General features: G+C 46.2%; 1 protein-coding gene across 1 annotated transcript; it reads left to right on the top strand.

Annotated features, from left to right (window-relative positions):
• The first annotated feature begins 248 nt into the window (after positions 1-248).
• LOC137667347 (mitogen-activated protein kinase kinase kinase 20-like) lies at positions 249-20895 on the top strand. Its single transcript, XM_068408063.1, has 6 exons — positions 249-269; positions 1111-1203; positions 12220-12336; positions 13836-13910; positions 15626-15776; positions 20040-20895. The coding sequence occupies exons 1-6, from the start codon at positions 249-251 to the stop codon at positions 20708-20710; spliced, it is 1128 nt and encodes a 375-aa protein (XP_068264164.1). The 3' UTR covers positions 20711-20895.
• Positions 20896-22318: the final 1423 nt, after the last annotated feature.

Below are 22318 nucleotides of genomic sequence, written 5' to 3'. Positions count from 1 at the left end.
ACTCTCATCTGATTTTTTTAATTTTTTTTTCTAGACTGCTATTGAGAAGTTAACCCATGACTACCTAAATCTGTTTCATTTTCCACATTAATTAAGGCAGTCTCGTTGTTTATGTAAGAAGGTGCTTCTCACGTTGGTATGGAATATTTTACTGTTCTTGTGTCTCAACTTCCCTACTGTTCGCGGGGAGGCGAAGCAGCAGTTTCCTGCAGAGGGTTTGTAACAAACGTGGAGGGTCAACAGCAGCGATGGGGTCATCATCAGAACAAGTAATAGGATAATAAAAGTTGTTTTCAAGGAGGCTCTTAACATTTTATCATAGAAACTGGTAGTATTAAATTAAAAGACTATTGGTTTGATTCCTTTGCTGTCATTAATCAGAAATTACTCTTAAGAGCCATTCCTTCGAACTGGTTGCCGCTGGCTGCTCACCACCGAAGAACGGCAGACCCCTGGCCCAGAATGAGCCATGATTCCTCAGTTTGTTAATGTTACAGGAGAGAAGGGTGATTTATAATGTCTGTTAAACCTGTTGGTTTTTCTGATATCAGTAACAAGAGCCATGTGAGAAGGGAGAGAGCGTTTGGGAACCTCAAGGTTGCCAGAGCAGATATTTGCCTGATTTGATTCAGTGAGCTAATCAAGCAATTCTAGACCTCAAAGCCTGAAGTAGGTTTTTAGTCATAATTTATTGCACAGCGATAGAGAGAAATCCACTTAAAGTGGATTTACATAGAGCGAAACTCTGTTCCCCGAGGAGGAAAATGCAAGTCGGGGCTTCGCCGCCATGCTGTGCCGGCTGCCGTTCCAGTGGCAGTGGCTGCCACGATGCTCGCACCAGCACTGTGCAGCGCCGGAACGGAGCGGCTCGGCCAGGAGCAGAAAATGGCACAGTGTCTCCCAGGTTGCACCTGCTGTGTGCCATAAACCCATGCAGAAGCCCTGGCTCCTCTTGGAGCAGTGTGATCGGGGCAGAGCGATGGCTCCTTCCTGCTGCCTGCCAGGCTCGTAGCGTCTGAGAGGCAAATCCTTCCTGCCACCAGAGGCCTTGCTCCTGTCTCCCAGGGGGCTGTGGCAGATGTGAAGTCTCACCTTGCCTTTTTTTGACAGGATTCTGCAGGCGGGGCTGAAGAAAATATAGAGAAAGTAGTGAATCTTGAGCTTGTTTTTGGTTATCACTTGAAGCCGGGAAACGGGCCAAAGGTAAGCTGGGAGCGCTAGATCGGTTGGTTTGGTTAACAGTCACCACCCAGAGAGTCAAGTATCTTCTGGGCACAAAACGACAATTTGCTGTGAGAATCCTCTTGTTTTGGAAAGTGCTGACGAAAGGTCAAGGTGGCAAATGGGGCTGCATCGGTGATGGGGAACTGCACCCCGAGCAGGCGAGGAAGAGAAGAGCAGCCCAGAAAGCTTTGACTGAAAGCTTTTGTTTCCTCATGAACAATTTTTTTAACTGTAATTTTTGTAATTCGGGCTTTTGCTATGTTCCTTTTATCCCAATGGGTGTGAAATAACAACCTGTTTATGCACAAAAACCCGTTTGCAGTTGAGCCGTGCCATACGCCTGGTGTTAGTGGACAGACTATGACTTTTGTCTCGGCAGAAAGGTGGTGTCTTTTTGTGCAACCAAGGGGAGTTTGGAAAACACGTGGTATGCATGGCTGCCGATGGGGAGGAGGGGACTGGTCCCGGGGGGTGACTGTGGTCATTCGCGGTACTGGGGAAGGAGGGAGGGGGTGGGTGCAGTACATTGCAGATGACAAAACTACTGTGCAGCGGCTGGTAAAAGGCAATTACCAGCACACCACATCCTAATCAAACCTCGGCTCCAAGCCGAGCTGGTTCTAGGATCTCTCGTTACACCCTGTGTAACAGGAGTGTTGACGACTCCAGATGTTCCAGCAAAGCATTTCCACCACGTTGTCTTTTCTTGAGAGTGAGGTTTGTCCCATGCTTTTTGTTTTCTTTATCCAGCCTGCTATGGACTCTGAGTTCAAGGGTTTTAGAATTAATCATCTCTATGTGGAAATGGTGTGCAAAGCATTTCTGAGTTAGTCAGGGGTTGTGACAGCAGGATTTGTTTCCTTTTGTATTTGACAAATCTGCATCGTGTGTCCACCCTAAACTTGTGGGTGGCTGACTTTCATCTTGTGTTATCTGGCTGCTTTGCTTTCAGGGCATATTGTTTGCAGAAGTCTCTTGATTTCTGTACATGGTGGTGCTTGCAGAGAAAGCATTTAGGTTTGTACTTAGTAGGAACTAGGACTCGTACTGAAATCGTTTCATCAATTTGAAAAAGCTTTTTGCTTTTTGTCTGGATATTTCCTTTTTTGTTTGTTTCTTTTATCCTAAGCACTTTTTCTATGAAAATCTTCTTATCACTATGTGAATTACTTAGACTGTCGCAGTGTTCTTGAATGCATGTAGCTTTTGATGCTGTACAGCTGCTTTTTTGTAGGTGTGCATCTTTCTCTCCCATGCACAACTCTACAAGCAACTAAAAGTCCATGAAATAGCTCATATATCCCTTCCATTTCCAATATGGCTTGTGAGCCTTAGAGTAGGGAGGTGGGCACCCTCTCCCAGGAAAGAGCAAGGGAAGGAGTGAATAGACCTCCGAGTGTTGGAGAGAAATTCAGGTTGCACTAACACCTGCTAAGTCTGGGGACAGGTAGATATTTTAGCCGTGATGGCAAAATTTGCAAATGAGTGTTCCGAAGTCAATGGGACAGAAGCTGACTTGTGGTGAGAGGAGGGGGCTAGTTCAATGGGCCTGCATAGTGCCAACGTAACCTTTGCAGGTTTCTGATGTGCCAACTGAGAACCCTTGTTTGTTTGGTCCTGCCTTTCCCGTGACCTCCTAATTGGTCCTCTCTGCTCTGTGTGCTGCTGGGCCCCTTCCTAAGGGAGCCATTGCCCCGCAGCTGTGAGTGCGTGCCGGGCATACCTGCCCTGGCGTCCGCCCCACGCAGCACCCGTGTCCCCGGTGCTGTTCCAGGGAATGCAGCCTTTGTCACCTGAGTTTGTCTGGGCTGGAAACTTCTGTCCGAGATCTGCTTGTTAACTCATACCCGCCTTTAAAGATGTTGCAGCTAAGCCAGTTTTAAAAAGCGGACTGGAAGGAGTAGATTGACTGAGCTTTCGGGCAGGATGCTTGGGCCAGCGTGAGCAAGGTAATTTGCATTAAACGTAACACTATCAAAGACTGGTGTGGTACATACAATATAGAAAATTTGGCGAGCTTGCTGCTTTGAAAATCCCTGGATACGATCTTCTAGCTCCCCTAGAGGCTGCTTTAAGCCGACTACTGCTGCCACCCAGATTTGTTCCAAAATGAATTGGAGAGACTGGGTAAAACCAGGATCGAAGGGTTTAAACTTCTTTTACTGTCCCCATTTTTGTAAGAGAGTGGTGCCTGTTCCTGTAAAACTGGGTCAGCAGAAGCACTTGAGATTGTGCCTTCCACCATCTTTATAGCTAAAAAGCTGGCCTACATCAGTTTAAAAATAAATTTCTCAAAGGAACTTTACCCTAATCAGTCCCTATAACCAGCTCCCTAGCTAAGAAGCATTTCTTCTGTTTCAGCCATGAGGAAAAAAGAGGCAGTAAGCTCAAATCTGGGTTATGAATTGAGAACATGTGTTCCCAGGTGACGTGTAGACTTCTAGACCTGTGTACATCAAGGGAGGTTATTAGGCTGAGCTGGGAGCTGGTGCAGCGCAGCAGGAAGGGCTCTGTACAGGGGATCAGGTCAGGCTGGGAGGTTTTACACCCAGGCTGGCTCTGTGCTGTTTCCTGGGCTGAGTTCCCATTAGTTATTGTAGTGCCCTTCTGGTGTAGTTGCACCTGGAAGCAAGCTTGTCCATGCGCTCAGAGGGTGGCTCCGCCAAAGCATGGGACAAGATGGACATGTGGGACAAAAGCATGCTTCTCATCTGAGCTAAAGCTCTGGTGTGGGTGCAGCCTCAGTGAGCACCGTGACATACCCGCGATGCCACAGGGCATAAAAAGTGCTGGAAGAGCTGGTCCAGGACCTGGAAACCATTGAGGGGTGCAGGGCTATTCAGATGTGTTTGGCTGGTCGGAGCACAGCACCATACTCAGGTGTGAAGATGGTTCCTCGAGGGCATGGGTGTCCTCGTCCCTGCGCTATGTCGAGCCCTGTCGGCACAGCCAGTGCACCTTCTCTGTAGCAGGCAGAAACTTAAGGGCCTTAGGAATGGCAGTGCCTTTTAGCAAGGATCCTGATGAATACACTTCAGGATGGCATTTGAATGTTCAGCCTTTGTACTCTGAATGAAACATTGACTTCCCAGTATGCAACTTCACCAGCCTCAGATTTGTTACCTAATTTAAACTGCATCTTCTAGCGGGATTATGTTAGTTTCCACCAGCTGACAGATGCAGGCCATTTCATTACAGTTTTCTTCCTTTTAGCTGCATCTCTGGAGGTGATGAAAGCTCAGTTGACCTTTGTGCTCTCCGAATGCATCAGGAGTGAGGCGCTGCGAAGCTAACCTGGTTTTTAGAGGTTTCTTTTCCAACTCTTGTAGTTTGAGTTATGTGGTTACTTCCATTCACTTCCTTTTAATGACCTTTCTGTACACAATTCCCACTGAGCTGAAAGATGATAGATTTAGACATTTTATATGATTTTTTTCCACAAATTAAAAAAAAGGCGGGGGGACACCAATTAACTCCAAGATACCAAAGAGGGTAAAAAAACAAACCCTGGCAATTGTGGCTTGAGCCAATTCACAGCACTGAAGAGGAAATTTTCAATGGCTTTCTCATCCTAGGTGGCTCATTAAAATTTCCCAATCAGGGAAAGGTGTCTGGAGCTGGGTCGCTCCGCACTGATGAATCACCCCAACCCCTTAAGAAGGATGGTTCACACTCTTTTTGTCTCCTGTTGATGCATTCTTTAGTTTTGGGGTCCTCAAAAGGGCAGATTTCACCATGCCTTTGAATGTTTTCATTTTTCACTGAGTGTGGCACAATGTGACCTGTATCCAAACACAAAGCCTTGAGCTGGCTCACCATTTGCCTTATTTTTCCCCGGTTACCTCTCCCTCCATTTGACAAGGTAGGAGGCAGAGCCTCTTCAAAAACATCGGCTAACGGTGTGAAACTGTTTTCTAGCCTTGAATATCCAAACTGGGATATATTTTACTGCTATTATTTAAATGTGGTAGTGCAACAGTGGATATAATATTAAGGCTACTTTAGAGAGACATTGTGGAGAAACCCGGGCTGGCAAAATGCCAGGCAGTACCAGACAAAACAGTACTGAAAATGGTGGTTGTAACTGGAATATACAGCTTCACAAGCGCTTGAGACTATTTCTGCTGCTTCTTCCTCTCCACCTTCCCACTACAATCAACACTCATAAAACCTTTCTTTACTTTCTTAAAAATAATTCCTAGTTCAGACAGACGTGATATAACATCACCAGTTTAATGTGCCGTGTAAGGTACTTCTCACATTAACAAAAGGTGGCAAAAAATAAAAGCAAGGGTTGAGGTCCTAAAAATTTAAAATTCCAGTTTTGTAGTTTTTCAGTCGTACAGATTCCTCATGCTCTGTAGGTATTTTAACTCACTTCATAAGAAAAGCTGGCAGAGGAATTGGTTTTATCTGACCCTTCCTTTGAAAAGATCCTTGCAAGTACCTTGACTTCCTAACATGGGGTTATTTAACCTTATCTCAAAACCTCATCTTCTAAAGCCTCCCTCTTTAATTGCACCTCAAAGCACAATGCTTTCACTACTAAAGGCTAATAGTTAATGCAAGAATCAGAGTAGCTGTGTTTGTGTGCCATTTTCATAGATTTACTCCTATTCTAATAAGTAGACAGGTAAAGGGGTAAATACTTTGTGAAAGAAAAAAAAAATTACCTAAGCTGTAAAATAAAACCACAGTCACATTTAAATATAACCAGAACCATTATGAACTGGTTAATGTAGTCTGCCGAGGAGGTGGATCAGTGGTAGGGGCGTTAGAAGTTTAGTTGGCAGGTGATCTGAGCTCCTTGTATTTTCTTTCAAAGAGGGCTTTTTTGGACCACGTGTTGTTTTTACATGAGGTGGAGCTGGTATAACTCCACCACCTCCACCGGGATTGCTCCAGGTGTAGCATCCATGTGCAACTGAGGTCAAACTCAAGCCAACTCCGTTTAAAATCCTTGTGTAGGCAGTGCTAAGCCAGGGATTCCCATCAGAAATCATTCCTAATCCTGAAGAGGCATATAGGCTTTTCAGCTAGGTAATTTGCTCACATTGACTTTTCTAGACTTTTTAATCTCAAGCTTTATTTTTAAAACCTTGGCCACTCTGAATTAACTTGCTGCCTTCCACACGCTGTCCTCTCACGCGTACAGCCTTGGCCACGGATATGTCTGCAGAAGCACAGGCAGGTTCCAGTGGTCTGTAGGCTTGGCACATACCCTCTTCAGACAAAAAGCCTGGAAGAGGAGCCTCTGTCCCTGGCATGCACAGGACATCCAGCGGCATTGCCATGCCTTTCCCGAGCTCCTGCACAACCCTTGTCCCCACGGCCGACATCCCACAGGGCTGCAAGACACCCTGTGTGACGTGAGGACGTGGTGCCTGCGTGAATCCAGTGTGTTGTTTCCCACAAGCGGTCCACGGGAAATGCCACCGGAGGACCGGGCTGGCTCAGACAGCACGGGAGGGCACCCGCACAGCCCTCAGGGAAGGGACTCGTGTTTTTCACGCTTCCAACCTTTACAGTCCCGCTGTCACAAGCAGGCTGCTCGTGTAGATGATGATGCCTGCGACCGCAGCAATCCCCCTGTGCTTCTGATCACATGCAAGGGTGGCTTTTTGTAAACGCAGCGGCAGGGCTCAGGACCGCTGTGATCGCAGAGCTCTGCGTCTGGGCTGCTGCAACCCGCTCTTCCTGGGGCACCAGCCCCCAGCGCGTAGCGGCGCCCGGTATCTACCATGACATTCCCCTCCGTGGCGGCACAGAGCTTCACAGCGCTGGATGTTCAAGAAGGGCGCTGTCAGGGGACAGATATTTTTGGTACCGCCGGGTGGTCTGCGTAGGTGTTAAAAGGGCCTTGTGCTTCTCCAGGCAGAGCTCCAGCCGGCCAGTGCCTGTTGCCTTGTGGAGGAGTAAGGGCTCCGGCTTTTGGAGGAGGCACCCAGGCAACTGATAACATAAATATATCTTTTGCTTGCTTTGTTTCTGTACGTTTTAAGACCATCTCTCTCGGAAGGCCTCCCCTCCGCCCCTGTTTTTTTCTGCCTGCACAGCTGAAACAAAACCGGCGGTGGAACCACCTTCTCTTGCTGGAGCCTGGCTGGCAACAGCCTGCCCTGACCTGAGACACCAGCCATTGTTAAGGGTATAACACATTTACATATTTTGCAATAAAACATCAGTTATTTGCATTACTGTGTCAAGTTTTATTTGATTCTTTCACCTAAAAATGACTCATTTTCCTTTCTTGTATTTTAAAAACCAACTACTCTAAGCTTGTTTGAGAATAATCAAAAATTGCCCATTTAGCTAGAAGTCATTTTCTTTTCAAAAGGCAAATGTTATTTAATCTTTCAGCTGTTCATTGTGCCATCATAAATACTTTCTTTTCAGCACAGTTGTGGGGACTGAAATGAGCCCACTAATTGCCTCCCATTTCGACTGACATGTGGTGGTTTAGTGGAAAGAGAACACAGCGGGGAGAAGGAAATAGGAGGCTGAGAAAATGAGAGCTAATTATTTTCACTGCCTCATGTCAGGCTCTGTGTCAGCCTTGTTTTTACAAACTGGAAGGTTTAGCACTAAATAAAACAAACTGGCGTCATGTTTTTATATACTGGCAGTGTCATGGAAGCAGCTGCACATCTCAAAGACAATATAATGCCTGCATTCGCATGGACACCATCTGACAGCCACTGTGAGCCACTGCTAATGAGGATATCACAGTGGTGCCAAGTGAAAGGTGCTGAATTATGTATGATTCTTCATCAGTGCAGCAATAGTCCTGTACATCATTATGAGACATTGTTTTGCTGAAGAGATTAAAACATTCTTAGTTCCAGACCCTGCAACCTATACACGCTACAAGAGGTTATTAATGGAATTTTTAGGGAGAGTTTCTTGTGGATTTCTTTTGGTTAAAAATATCTCATGGGACAAAGCCGTGGTGGTCATGACACTATATATATAAAGAAGAGAAGCAAATTAACCATAATTGTGTTATCTTCCTTTAAATCCAGAATAATAAAATACAGTGTAGCAGGGTGATACATAATGATAAATAACCCAGTGCTATCACTAGATGTTCAACTCTAATGCCTTTAAAACAGCAGGTTTCAGCAGCTGAGATAGATAATAGCTAAGAATGTAAAGGAGCTTCTGGGGACCTTAAATCATCAACATGCTACTACTTTTAGTACCAGCATGAACAACATTTTTTTCATATTTGTTTCATCTTGCATTACATCTTACTTTTCTTCTAATATCCAGTTGCCTGCTACAATGCCGTTTCCATTTTTTCTCCAGTCTTAAAAAAAAAAAAAGTTTATTGCATCCACTGATTTTAAAAGGAATCCTGGATTTAGGCCTCCTTGAAAAACGAGGTGTCTCCCAGCAAGAGTTTTAAGCTGGTGTTGCAGGAGAGATGTTTGTTGTTTAAAGCCTGTGCTTGATCTTTGTCATTTCCCTTTCGGTTTTTGTTGCAGACGTTAGCGCATATGAGGTTAAAGGAGTACTGTCACCACAGTAAGCTGGAGACTTAATTTTTAAAGTGTTCTTATTTTCTGTTCCGAAGCTGAGGAGAAGAGGCTCAAAATATGTGTGATTTGCTTTACTTTTCTACGATCATTTGCAGAGGCTGCTGATGTATTGGCTTTGTCAAAGTGTTATTCGACAATGTTTTTCACACGAAGTTTTGCTGGTTGTGCCTCTCAGTTCTGAAATTAGATTTTTTGGGAAAAAAAAAAGCTGAAATTCTTTATTTAAATCAAAATCGAGCAGGTAAATATTGGGAGGTATTTTAATGCATGAATTACAAGAAGTCCAGGGAAATCTCTTTGAAGGACTTATGTAAGTATATTTATCAAGCAGACATTTTGAACAAGCCATTTCCAAATTATTTTCCCACATACATCTGGCACTAAATGTAGTCTCGATCCAAGAAATCTTATGGCTCCAAATACATATACTTTGGTTATTCTAGCCAAAATTTTTGCTTAAGTGACTGAGCATCTCTCTCCTATTCATTGCTAAATGAGAGCCTAGAACTCGACTGGAAAACAGGGAAATATGTCCCTTTCTGCAGCACACAAATCTTGCATGATTTTCTGTGTGGTTGAACAAAAATGGTTACCAAATTGTAAGACAAGGAGCCATCCTACTTATCTTAGATATGTCCAAGTGTCTTGATTCAAAGTCACCTAGCTGCTCTCTTTTCTCCTTCCTTTTCCTTCCTCCCTTCTCTCCTTCTTTCTGTCTTTTCTCTTTTCTTTTCTCACAGAGCCTCTCCTTCCCTTTCTCTCCTCTTTTTATTTCTGTTTCTCTCTTTCTCTCTTTACCCTTTCCATTGATGATTTTACAGTAACACAAAATGAAAATCTTTCCAAATAAAACAAGACACGTATTTTTGAGTGATCAGGGAGGGTATGCTTAGTGTGGTGATTTGCCCTTCTGGTATCAGCACGGTGTGGCTGGAGAGGACTCCAAGGAGGACCAAAAGTTCGGGGGCTGGATTTGAGGACGGGAGAATGTATTTCTTTCTCTGAAGCTGCAGTTCGGAGCCGGGGAAGGCGGTGTTTGTGCAGGGGCTTGTGCATCCCCGGCTGCGTGGGGCAGCCTGATTCGTTACCGCACGGAGAGGGCTCCTGCGTGCACAGCGGATCCGACGAGGGGCCGGGTGCCGGCAGGTGCCCACCGCCTGCCAGACCCTGGATTTACACAGCGTCTCAGCTTTTTCTTTAGAGATGGTCATTTGATTTATGTTGTTTATTAAAACGAGCTCACGTTTGTCAGATCTGGTCTGTAGGGAGATGGGAGTGAACAGCACAAAAATCCTGAGGTCGTGAAGGCGGCACAGGAGCCCTGGCACAAGGTGCGGCTCTGGCTCTCGGGTGCGTGGCAGGAGAATGCACTGAATTAACTGGAGGATAGTATTTTATGTCAATGTTTTGTTCTTTTCCTTGGCTCAGGTGTTTTTGTAAAACTTATAATGTCATCAAGCATCTGTCTCTAACCTTGGGTTTGATCTGCAATAGGGAATCCAGGTAGCATGAATTTAGGAAGTCCTGCAAAAAAAGTCCTGGCAACAAGGATAGTGTGGGCAAGGAGAGCAGCACAGTTTGAGAGGCGAGGAGGAGTCAAAGACAACTTGCTCCGCTGTTGTGGTTCAGTTACATAGCACATACAGTCCTCAGCCGACGTCAGGGCCGGTGCATCGTGCTGTACCTACCTAGGAAGAGACAGGCATAACCCCGGCTTAGCTCACAACCTAAAAAAAGCAGGACAGAAAAAGGACGTGCAGAGAGATACAGTCCATGATTAGGAAACGGAGGCACAGGGCGACTTTGGTGCCTTATCAGGTTGCGCAGGAAGCTGATGGCAGAACTGGAAACTGAACTCCGCGCCTCCGAGTCTCGGTTCAGTGCCCTGACCGCTGGAGCGCGGTTCCCATCGCTCAAACTTGCACCAGGCGATGCGGAAACCAACTCGCACGTCCACTCTGCTCGTAAAAAAGCGGAAGCTTTCAATAGGGACAGATGGACACACAGGGCCAAATAAGCATAATTTGTTGTTGCGGTTCGGAAATGATTATACTCTAGTTTTCTTTTATCTTGGAATTGCCAATTCAATGCCTGATTGAAAGCTTTGAGACTTCTGAGGGCTGAGCTCCTACGTTACATTTATGAGCGATGCACGTGCAAACACTAGCAGATAATCGCATGTGCGAACGGATACTTTTTAGGCTGCCATACGTTTGCGTGTGCAAATAACTGCTTACGCAAGCCCTTGGCCCTAAGCGGCCATCTGTGTCCCCATTGAAAGTTTTTGCATTTTCTGAGCAGAATTGAGGAGGAGACTGCCTCCCACCACTGCTGGAGACCGCACCTGCCCGGCCGGCGGAGCGCGGCCGACACAGGCCCTCCTGAGCCCGTGGCATGTCTGGAGGAGCTCCTGTCTCTGTGAAGGGCAGATCCCCTCCTGCCTGCTCGGAGATGGAGACACTCTGCTTCACTGCAGCCCTGTTGTCCCTCAGGGGACTGATTTTTGGAGGAGCTCAGTGCACCAGACAGCGTCTCATCCCCAAATTACCTGCTGGGCACACCAGAAAATGTTGGCTGGTTTGCACCACGGACAGGTGGGAGCCTCCCTGGCCACAGGCATGGACCATGGTGCCAGCACTCAGCCTGCGTGGGGTGTCCTGCAGGATGCTGCCAGAGCCATCAGCCTCTTGCAGGCTCACACCTGTGCAAAGTGTTGGATGTTGGCCCCATGTTCTGCTCATGGCATTATTTAAGGATATCTTTCATTGCCTTGGTCTATTAGACTCACTATGATTATTTTCTAAGCTGAGCTTTCTTATAATTAATAGTGCAACTGGAGGTGAGCGGAAGCTGAGGGTGCTCAGTGCCTCACTGGGCACTCAGCATCTGAAATAACGGAGCTGTAATACCCAGCTCATCCTCTCGCCCATTATTTGAGGAACTGTCTCAACAGTGTTTCACAGACCCTCGGGTCATTTGTTCCTGGGTTCACCAGGAAGATGTCCTTGGGGCTGGCTGCCGGCAGTGGCTGTGGCCCCGGGTGACGGCTCCCACTGCTGCCCTGTGCCGCTGCTGCCACGTGGGCGTGCAGAGCTCCTGCGCTGCCCTCGAACGGGCTGTCTGCCCATGTGGGCGAAGCCACCGTCCTCCTGGGGCCCTGCGGGCGATCCACACCTCTGAAGACAGCCAGACCTGTCAACGTGGCGACTGTCTCTCCGGGGTAGGTAAGAGGAGAGCAAACAAGAGAACCCAAGGGTTTTTCATTATCAACACTTTTACTGGAAAACTTGTATATCCTAAACCATGTATATGTTCCTTGTCTTTGTCATTGGGTTATTTTTTCCCCCTTATATCGAGGATTAGGTTTTGGGTTGTTTTGGCTTTTGGTTTTGTTTCACTTTGTTTTTTTTATTTGTATTCTAACAATCCAGCATTCTTTTTTTATTATTCATAGGATTGTAAATGGAAAATGTACATGGAGATGGATGGGGATGAAATTGCAATAACCTACATAAAAGATGTGACATTCAACACGAACCTACCTGATGTAGAGATTTTAAAGATGACAAAGGTATTTACAGCCTTAAAGCTTTCACGAATTCACAGATCTCAAAGAAAGACATTAAAATACCACAGCAGTCGACTTTTGTGCTTGCGGAAGCTCAATCTCTTGACAGCTTTTAAATAAAATGCACATTTTAAACAGATTTGTATCATAATAGGAGTTAGGTATTTTGGTTCTCTTTTAAGCTGACAATAATGTTAGCAATAGAAAAAGAAAAGAAGGAACTAATTTCTATTTTCTTGTTTTAATTCCATGTTATACGCTCTGAATTTACTACCCCTTTTAAAGAAAAGAATGTTCAAAAAATTACTTTCCTTTTCAAGAGAAGAAAGTGATTTAAATGTTCCAGTTTGAAACTTCATGTGATTTGTCTCTTGGGTTTTTTTCTCTCTCTCTTTTTTTTTAACATGGTTTTAGAACTTTTACATGGTTCTAAAACTCCCTCTTTCATGCAACAATGGGTTGCAAAGACTGAAACCCATCAACAGACAGTACAGCACTGAACATCTGCAGTTCAGTGTCACTGGGCATTTCACTTATTTCAGAACCGGCCTGTAAATATTTACCAGCCAGTATTTAGACTGCTTTTACTGTAAGCAACAGAAGCTTTTTTAATGCAGAGGGCATTCTGTTTGCTGTTATTTTAGTTGTTTTGTTTTTATTAATACGCTCCACTTGATAATAGCTAACAAAACAAATTTTTAAATGAAAAAATGTACAGCTTGATTACCAATTAGAATGCTGCTCTAATGTGCACTGAGAAAAAAAAATAAACTCCTGAATGCTTTTAACTGTGAATATTTTGGGCAAAATTTTGGGGGAACCTTTGGTTATTTTTTCTAAAGAAAAAACTGAAAATCAGATTCTCAACAGTCAGAATTTAAGGAAAATGTGAAAATATGAGTATTTGCCAAAAAGGATTCTCATATTTAATTCACGCTAGTAGTATTTTCATAGTTAGTGATTTCTGGAACACTTGTGATTTTTAAAATTATTATTATTATTATTTTGTTGCAAAATAGTTTTCTGTTTAATTTTCATCTTGGACATTTTATTTTTTTCCTTGAAAAAAAGGCTTGAAGTTAAATAAACTAATAACCAGATACAGTAACATTAAGTTTTCGCATACTTCAACACTATATCCATCAGGGAATATCTCTGAGAATCTCTAGATATTTGTTCTTGCTGGGCTCTGTAAGTCTAGCAGAAAAAAACCGTACATGCACAAAAATGAAAAAGGTTTATGCCCCCAAGAAAACATTCCATGTTGTCTTACCTACTGTCTGTTATTTATAGAAATCTCTTCTCAGTTTCCTTTTGTAAACAACGAAGTAAATAATTCCAAAATATATTGCTTTGTCTCATAAGATTTTAAGTAAAGTACTGATGTTAACAATATGAAAATGGATGAAAAAAGGCAAATGTTGAAAATATCTTTGGGGTGTTTCAGAAACAAGTCAGGAGATGAAGAGCACCGTATAAAACTCCCACCATATTTTTTTCAGCCACCGTTTGTAATGGAGAAATGGATTGTGGGGATAGAAGAACACCAGTCTGTGGAATGTGTTGTTACGTATGAGGTAAGCTCTAAGAAACAAATAAAAAAATTGTTTATCCAAGACAAAACCTACATGGGAGGTGTGGAAAGAGCATCCTCTGGCTTTGTTATATCCTATAATCAAGTCTCAGCAGCCTGTAATTAATTGTAAAATCTAAAGTTCACAGCAAAAGCTGAATGAGGTTTACAGAGACAATGTCCTCAGACTGCTGCCTGGGACAGCTGTTTTTCTCAAGGACGAAAACTCCTTTTGCTTGAAGTGTAACAGTCAGTGTTGTTTGTGTTACGTGAAGATACTGTGTTTTTTAGCTTTTCAATGAAGTGCTAATTAGGAGAGCTGAGAAACAACAGGAGAAGAAAAAAAAAAAAGAGAAGTCGAGAGTAAAATAAGGTAAAATAAAACCTGGAAGACAATTTAATGTGATAGAAATTAGTCTTTGTAAAAAGAGTTTGCAGTTACTTACAAAAGTGTTTTTATGAAGACCAATGCTGTGCATCACAAGGAGGCTAATAACTGAGATTCCAGCTCTGTCCTGAGCAAGGATTCAAGCAGTGATGGAGAGACAGGGAAATCCTGCACCTTGCTTGCCTGTCTCAGAAATGAAGAACAGTAGTTTCTTTCAGGCTGAAGTTTCTCACAGGAGTCATAAGCCCTTGTGTCACGGTTTAAAGCTGGGCCAGCTATTAACCAGGTGGCAGATGCTCTCTGTTAACCCTCTCCCCCCCACAAGGGAAAGGGAAAGGGAAAAGGGAGAGAGACTTATGGGTTGGAAAGTTAAAACAGTTTTAATAAACTATAATAATGAAAAAGAATATAATAACAATAATAATAGAAATAACCAAATATATACAAATATGTACAAAACCAAGATCAAGAGCTTGGAAATCCTCCTCAGGCAGAGTTGCTCCCCCCAGTACAGGCAGACCCAGCACAGACAGAGGGGGAAAATGCAGTAGCTCCACCCAGCACGGGCAGAGGGCAAAATGCAATAGCTCCCCTGCTATCACACCTGCAGGCTTTTAACTGGAAACTGGCAAAGCTGGTACCAATCAGTGGGAGACAGGAGGGCCCCTCCCTCCTGGGCCCCACCTCCAGGAGGCAGTGGGTTAGTGATAAATAGGAAAGTGAGAATGACGTGTATGGGATGGAATACCTCCTTGGTCAATCTTGGGTCACCTGCCCTGTCTGCTCCTCCCTGCAGGTGCGAGCCCCCTTCGGCTCTTCACTTGTAAGCAGTGAGGAATTTAGCAGTGACCTTGGTTTCTTTAAGACTAATTGGCCTGGTTTGGGCCAAACCAGGACACCTTGACAGCAAACTGAAGACCTTGATGCTCCAGGGAAGTTTTGTGGAGGGTCTCCCTGCGAAAATACCTGATTAGTCCTACATCTTTTAGCAGAAAGCACTGCACATTTGACACTCACATTAATATAACTAGTAAAATACATTTTTGTGTTTGTAGAGGAAGGCCTTCAGATCTTTCCTCCACATGGTGCATGAATTGAAACAGTTACTCACTACCACATTTTTAGCATAATCACAAAATACCAGCCAAAATTATCTAGTCTAAAAATACTTGAGAACTGGCTAAGTGGTTTTGCAAAATGGACTCTATATGGAAAATGCTGCTGCTGCCCAGGCACTAGTGGGAGTTCCCTCATAGGAGAGCTTAGTGGGTTATGTGTTGTTATGTCCTCATGTGCATTATGTCCTCGTGTGTTGTGTCCTTCCTGAGCAGAGCGACGTTAGAGCTCCCAAAACCACCAGGCACATCCAAGCTATCTGCTGGAGCAAGGTGAAAGCACAGGACGAGGTCGAGACAGTACAGCTCATGATACAGACCTCGCTCCCCAACTCGGAGGGGAATTCACGGAGCAGATCCAACTCAAGTAAGTCAGTACACGCGAACATTATTGCTGATGTGGGCGAGCCATATATGGGGAGAACAGCAAAAAGTCAATGCCATTATTCTGTTCCAACAACAGAGCACCATCCTGCAGCGTCAGCTGGCATTGTGGTCCCTGTGATGTCTTTGTAGATGCAGGCAGGAGCACCCTCGCATGTCTGAATTAGCTTAAATGCTAAACTTTGGGTAGTAACATGTTGTATATCACAATGTGATATAAGGGGGATGACCTGTATGCTCCTATAGGAAGCATGCTGGAAGCAGTCCATGGCGATTAGCTACTGATCTTTGGTCTACTCTAGTTACTTGCAGTTGCACATCAACAGCAGTCATAGAGCTCAGACCCTTCTGCTCCAAAACCCTGAATGCTTCACATCTTCCAGTAGTAAGCTGCCTGAAGTACAGACACTTTTTCAACTCCTTCCTTGGATTGGCCTTGGGTCAACCTTTCAACACCCTCCAGTGTAGAAGGCCATTGGCAGAGGTGTCTGCCTATGGTCCAGGCTTCTTCCCCTCTCTGTTGGCATATGTGTACACATCCACGGCAGACTTTCCACGATGGCAGGCCTGCTTTTCTCCAAAGTCTGCTTGTGGAGACTGGACTGGGAGATCAGCCAGCAAATCTGCCCTTCCCCTCCAAATCCACCCCTCTTCACCAAGACAAGAGAGTGCTCAGCTTTGTGGAGCCAAGTGTATTGGCATAGCAAAAGGATTTGGACTGAATTATAGTGCCCACACAAAGTGTGCAGGGCCTGGAGTGAAGATGTATTTCTCATCCAGGATGTCAGGAAGGCATCTGCTGGGAAAGGAGACAATCTCACACATCTCTACCCTCTGTCTGTTGGGAATAATGGAGTTTTCCACAGCTGTTTTGAGGATTTTGTGAGCCAGGGCTTTCAGCAGCTTTTATCCTGGCTTTCCCTCCCTGCAACCCAAACTCAGCAGGAGTGCTTCGGCCAGCTCTTACCTCCTGCTCTTGGCCACCCCGCTCACGGGCAGCTTTGCACAGATGATGTGCTCAGATACAGGGCACCTCCTGGAAGAGATGTGTGGGTGCAGATTGCTCTTGCTCTGGCCTGCACTCTTGCAGGGGGGGACATGCATACCAAGGCTGTAGCCTCAGAAGCTGCACATGGGGTGGCAGAGAGTCCCCTGTGGTCAATAAGCTGTTTTGACAAGTCCATGCTGCCAGCCTGGCAGACCACACAGGCACTCCTGACGGCCCGCTCTGCTATGAGGAAATCTTCCCACTGCACTCTTCTTCCACAGCTCAGCCTGCCCATTTGCACGAGCCCTGGCTTATCATTACCTGACTGCTGGAGTAGTGTTTGTTATGGCTCCTGGCTCCTACGCCTGGCTTCTGCAGTGAGATACATTTAATAATACAGTGAGCTCTACACTGCAGTCTTCATTTCCTAACTAAAGTATGCCACTGACATGAACTCAACTCAGTTGACTGTAGCACAGTTTTGCCTTTAAGATTTGCTGTTCTTTTTGTAAAGGTGTTCGTTGGCCAAAGCTGTGTTTCTGATTGAGTTCACAGTAGCGCTGCAGAAATGTTTGGGTTGGGACAGCTGAGGGGCGGCGCAGGAGCTGGAACAAGATACCAGTCAGTGGAGGGTGAACTTCTCCGATTATGTAGCACTGCTGCCAAACGTAGAAGAGCAGCTTCATGAATTGTGAGGTGATGGGTTTAGACTACAGACATTTAAAATAGGTGCTCTTATTCCTAAGCGTTTGTGATTCATCTGCAACACAACTGTGTTTTGTAACCTAGAGCATGTCCTAAAAGATAGATCTTCACTGCAGATTAGCTCTGCTGATGGGATTACCCTGATTTTGGGATGATGAGCCATACAGCCACAGCAAAGTGTGGTGTTGTATCTTCACAGGTTGGCTCTGCCGCAGTAAGCCGAGCTGCTTTCATTTTTTTGCGGTGAGCGGTGGGAGAGCTTGTCTGTCCCTCTGGCACATGGAGGAGTTACACGAAGGCACTAATGTATTATCAGCACCCAAGTGAATAGGCACAGTTCAGAGGAGGTGGGTAACCAGCCAGCGTGAAAGCTGCTCCTCAGCTCTGGCAGACCTTCTGGCCTGTCTTCTTTACCAGACCACCTACACCAGGTTTAAAACACCACCAAATCCAAGCACAAAGGTAAGGGTAATACCTATCTAAGAGGCTAAAATAACCAGCAGTGAAGGTACTACCTCTGTGGGCTGCCACACAGAGCATTTAATTCAGTGTATAGAGTTGGTGGCTCAGAGACCATATGAGGGATAAGCCCCTCCAGCACCCCAGAGAGGTGAGAGGCAGCCCCACAGGGCACACTGGGAGGTCACCGCTGGGCAGGTTGTCCCTGGGCTGGCGACCGTGGCTGGCTGTAAGGAGCAGGGGCTGAAAAGCCTGAAGGCTCTGAAGGGAGCCCCTCGCTCAGGACAGCATTGGCACTGGTCCCACAGGGCTTGTGGTGGCCTCCTGAGAGCTGATAACAAACGAAGACCCAAACTCAAGTCCTGAGCCTGCTGCTTCCAGGTTTATGAGGTCTATGTTTTACATCCACAGCCTTGGTAGGAGGGCACGGGGGAATGGCAGATGAGATAGTGTCTAGCAAGTACATTTCATCATGCATGTTTCTTTTGAAACTGTGACTTTCAAGGAGGTTAAGAAGCAGAGATGGCAATTCCATCTGTCTTTCCTTGAAAGGAGGTTCATCTCTCAGTGCAGCCAGAGCTATCTGCTGTGGCGGTGTCACACTTGTACTTTGACAGAAAAGACAGTTTCCTTTTGACATATTTGACATTAAGTTGAAGTGATTTAAATCTCTTGGGATTCAAGCAAAGTCTGGAGAATGGAGGAATGGAAGAGACTATCCATTACAGGAGTAATCCTAACGAGGGCAGAGCCACCACCCAGCTCCCACAAAACTCCCCATGGCCGAAGCAGCATTGCAGCAAGAGGCAGAGGGCCCACAGCATAGGGAGTCTTTCCCTGGAAAACCAACAAAAGGCAAGAGAGGAGCTGGGGTCCTCTGCTGAAGATAATAACATTTCGGTTGCGTTTATGCTGCTTCAAGCTGGTGGGGTTGTGCTTTCCTGTTGGAATGATATTAGTGATCTTTAAGGATAGATCATTCAAATCTCTCCAGAGCAAAATTATTTGAGCTGCTTCCCATGGTTTTTTGGCCAGAGCTGTGGCCTTGGATAAGAGGAATTCCTGGTCTCTGCTCTACCCGTAAAGCAGCAAACCAGGCAGCCCTCGCAGTTCAATTTACAACTGTTGTATTTGCTATAGGCTTTCATGCAAACCACACGACTGACTTTTAAAAGCGCTTCAGTCTGATCTCTGGGAGCTACAACTTTTGTTACGACCCCGGGGCTCTGACAGTAGGTGTGAGGGAACTGTAATACCCTGAGTTGCTCACTGTTAAGCACTGTCTGAGCTATCCTGGCTGAATCCTGCTGCCTCACCGGCTTTTCCACATACAGAGTTGATTTTCTGTGTGAAGCCAGATGGAGTGGTTAGACTGGGGCTTAGACTCACTGCCTGGAGCATGGAAAGTAGATTGACTTCTGAATTTGTAGTAATAATAACAACTGAAGTGGCTCTGGTTGTTGTGGTGTGTAGCAGTTTGAAGAGAAAATGGAGCGAGAAGAGGTGAGTCTGGCTGCCGCAGCAGGGATTTGCACCGGGGTCTGCACCACCTCCGTCTCCGTGCTCAGCTGCGAACAGCATGACTGTGCCGGCTGGGAGAGATGCAGGTGGCAGGCAATGCTGCAGCAGTGCTGGCACTGTGAGGTGCCCGCTGCATGCCTGCTCTGGAGGTCTCCAGGCTCTTTTGCAGTGAAAGCTGTGGAGAAATGTGCTGAGGCTGCCAAGAGCATCACAGGAAATGTTTAAAACCAGGTTGGGTTAAAAACACTGGGAGGCACTTGGGAGTGGGAACCCACCTGAACAGCCAAATGGGTGGTTCAATAAGTGTCTTCTAGTCTAAGCTCCATAATCTGCACTAGCATAAGAAATATTTGCATCACTTGCTATTTTAAAAGTCCAACATTATGTTCATTATGTTGAACATACTCAAACCTCAGACTATTTGCTGCAAGGTTGGGAGGGAAAGGGTGGTTTGAGATATGTTGAGGTTCTTCAGAGAGAAACCCTGGTACCTAACCTCACACCTTCGGTAAACCAGAGAGTGGTTTCCCATCAGTTCACAGAAAGCTGACTCCGTTTCCATTTCCCTGCCAGGCATCGACAGCCAGTGGATGCAGACACTGCGGATGCACCAGATAGCAAAAGCCATTTCTCTGCAGCATGGCCACCCCCACAGCCCGACCACCGTCACCCACTACCTGCCCTACCTCCGCAGCCAGGACTCCTACGCCGCTGCTGTGAGGCGGACACGCGGTCCCGTCAGTCACCAGTTCACGTCCATTGGCCATTCCAGAAACTCCTCTCCCCTCTCACACAGTTTGATGAGAAACCTCTCGAATCTGCACCTGAACTCGAAGGGCAGCAGCACCTCCAGCACGGCCTCCGACACCCCTTCGGAGAGGGACAGGTCTGCCGGCACAGGCAGAAACGCCTCGCACGGCGGCAACTCCCGCAGCTCCTCAGACGGGCGGCGCAGCGGGACCAGCTCCCCCGTGCCCCCCCGGCTCTCGGGGAGAGCCGGCAGGACTTCCTCGCCAGCGGCCCCCCAGCACCGCAGGTACCCCCGCAGCTCCCCCCAGCCCAAGGCCATCCCGGGCATGCCCCCGCAGGGCGAGAGCGAGCCCAGGAGGGGCGAAGGGGAGAGCAGAGTCAGCGAGGGCGGGTGGATAAAGGTGCAGCACGCGAAGAAGCCCCACAGGCAGAGCGCCGGCAAGCCGGGGAAGGAGAGGCCCAGGGGGAGCTGGCGGGGCCGGAGGACGTTCTGAGGGAGGAATTTGTCCCTTTATTTAACTGAACATTCAACCTAGGGAAGATACGCTCGCTCCTATTTAATTTGCCACACTGCAGCCGGACGCCACCTCCCTGGCTGGCCGGGCGGCCGCGGCCTGCCCATGGAAGGGGAGAGCTGCCCACCTCGCCTCCCGTCATGGGCAGCGATGGGGGATTTCATTTGGTTTTCTCCCCTCCCTTTGGCTGCTCGTGTCCTCAGCTGACTGGATAGCCACTGATCTGCTTAATATTTCAATAATAAAATCAGTAAGGCACAGCTGGGTGCCATAACAAAAGGGTCTCCGTTTCATCCTTAGGGAAGGAGTTGTGCTGCTGCTACATCTCCCCTTGCCTTGCTTATGTCCCCAGATGCTGAGTCCAACTCTGAGCAGGGTGTCCTCACCTCTTGTTCAATCTGGTTATGCCAGGGCTATAGAAAGAGGTAGTATTTTTATCAGACCAGCGTAGTCCGAAAAAATAGGAACATGGGGAGATTCTTCTTCAGGTCCACTCCAGTAGCTTCACTTCTCCACTTGCAGCTTCCATCCCCTCTCAGGATTTTCTCGCCTCGCTCTTTACTAAAAGCCCTGACACCAGCTACCTGACACCACTGAGCACACTGTCACACACACAGTGTGGTAATCAGAAGGAGAAACAAAATCTACGCTTTATTCTTTTCGGGGGAAAAAATAAAAATAGAGGGAGAAAAAGCCATTGCCTTTATCATTACATCTAACCCCACTAAGGTCTATGATAATGTTTATCCCTGGGCACCAGGTATTTTTTAATTGAATTTTTAAATGTGGCTAGACTGTGTCACTTTTGTCTTTCAGTCTTCAGGTAGTAAAGACAAGGTCAGCAAAGTTTCTGATTAATGTGGTCTTTAGCTCCACTGAGAACAAAGACGCAGCTGTAGACTCACTTGTCATCAGAAAGTTTCTTCTTGGCCTTTTCACTCCAAGCTGATTTCACACAATTAAAAGGAAAAAAAAAAAAAAAAAGTTAGGGTTTCCCAAGATGCAAGAGGAGGAAAAAAAAAGAAAAAGAAGAAACAGATAAAGGAAGCTGAACCCAAAGCAATGCATGGTACCCTCTGAAAGCCAAGAAACTGTAAATGAGTGTGCTACATACCATCGATGCCAAGCAGTGCTCACTGGCACGCAGTTGTGAGGGATGCTGGAGGAGCTGCTGGCGCGTCACCCCCTCGATGACCCCCATCACCATAACCCCATCGCTGGACGTTCAAAAGGACATGTAAATTCCCTGCTCCACACAAAGGCCACTCCTGGGGGTACATGCAGCTCTCCTCCCCCTGGTTCCCACCAGCCCCAATGAGGGCTGAGCCCCGTGGTGGGTTTCCCAATACCTGCCAGAGTGAACTGGGACTTACATTTCATGAATTCAGGACAGGGTCCAACAAAACCAATGGAGCAGGACACAATTGATACCAGGTGTCAGGAACTGGATCTCTGTCATTTAAGCACCTTTTCCTCTGACAACAGTTAAGAGCAAAAAATATAGTAAGAAGCTTTACCCAGAAGTGAATGGGGCTGCATGTGAAGCTCTGTGATAACAAAGCTTGCCACTTTCTTGTGGCTTCAGAC

The sequence above is a fragment of the Nyctibius grandis genome, chromosome 9, assembly GCF_013368605.1.
Source record: "Nyctibius grandis isolate bNycGra1 chromosome 9, bNycGra1.pri, whole genome shotgun sequence".
NCBI classification, from domain to species: domain Eukaryota; kingdom Metazoa; phylum Chordata; class Aves; order Nyctibiiformes; family Nyctibiidae; genus Nyctibius; species Nyctibius grandis.
Note: the sequence above shows the minus strand (reverse complement) of the source record. Positions and strands in the feature narration are given on the sequence as shown.

Coding starts and splice junctions, on each gene's coding strand:
- LOC137667347 (XM_068408063.1), top strand. CDS start 249: ATGGGGTCATCATCAGAACAA. Junction 13,911..15,625: donor AATGTGTTGTTACGTATGAG/GTAAGCTCTAAG, acceptor CTTCCTGAGCAG/AGCGACGTTAGAGCTCCCAA. Junction 15,777..20,039: donor ACGGAGCAGATCCAACTCAA/GTAAGTCAGTAC, acceptor TTTCCCTGCCAG/GCATCGACAGCCAGTGGATG.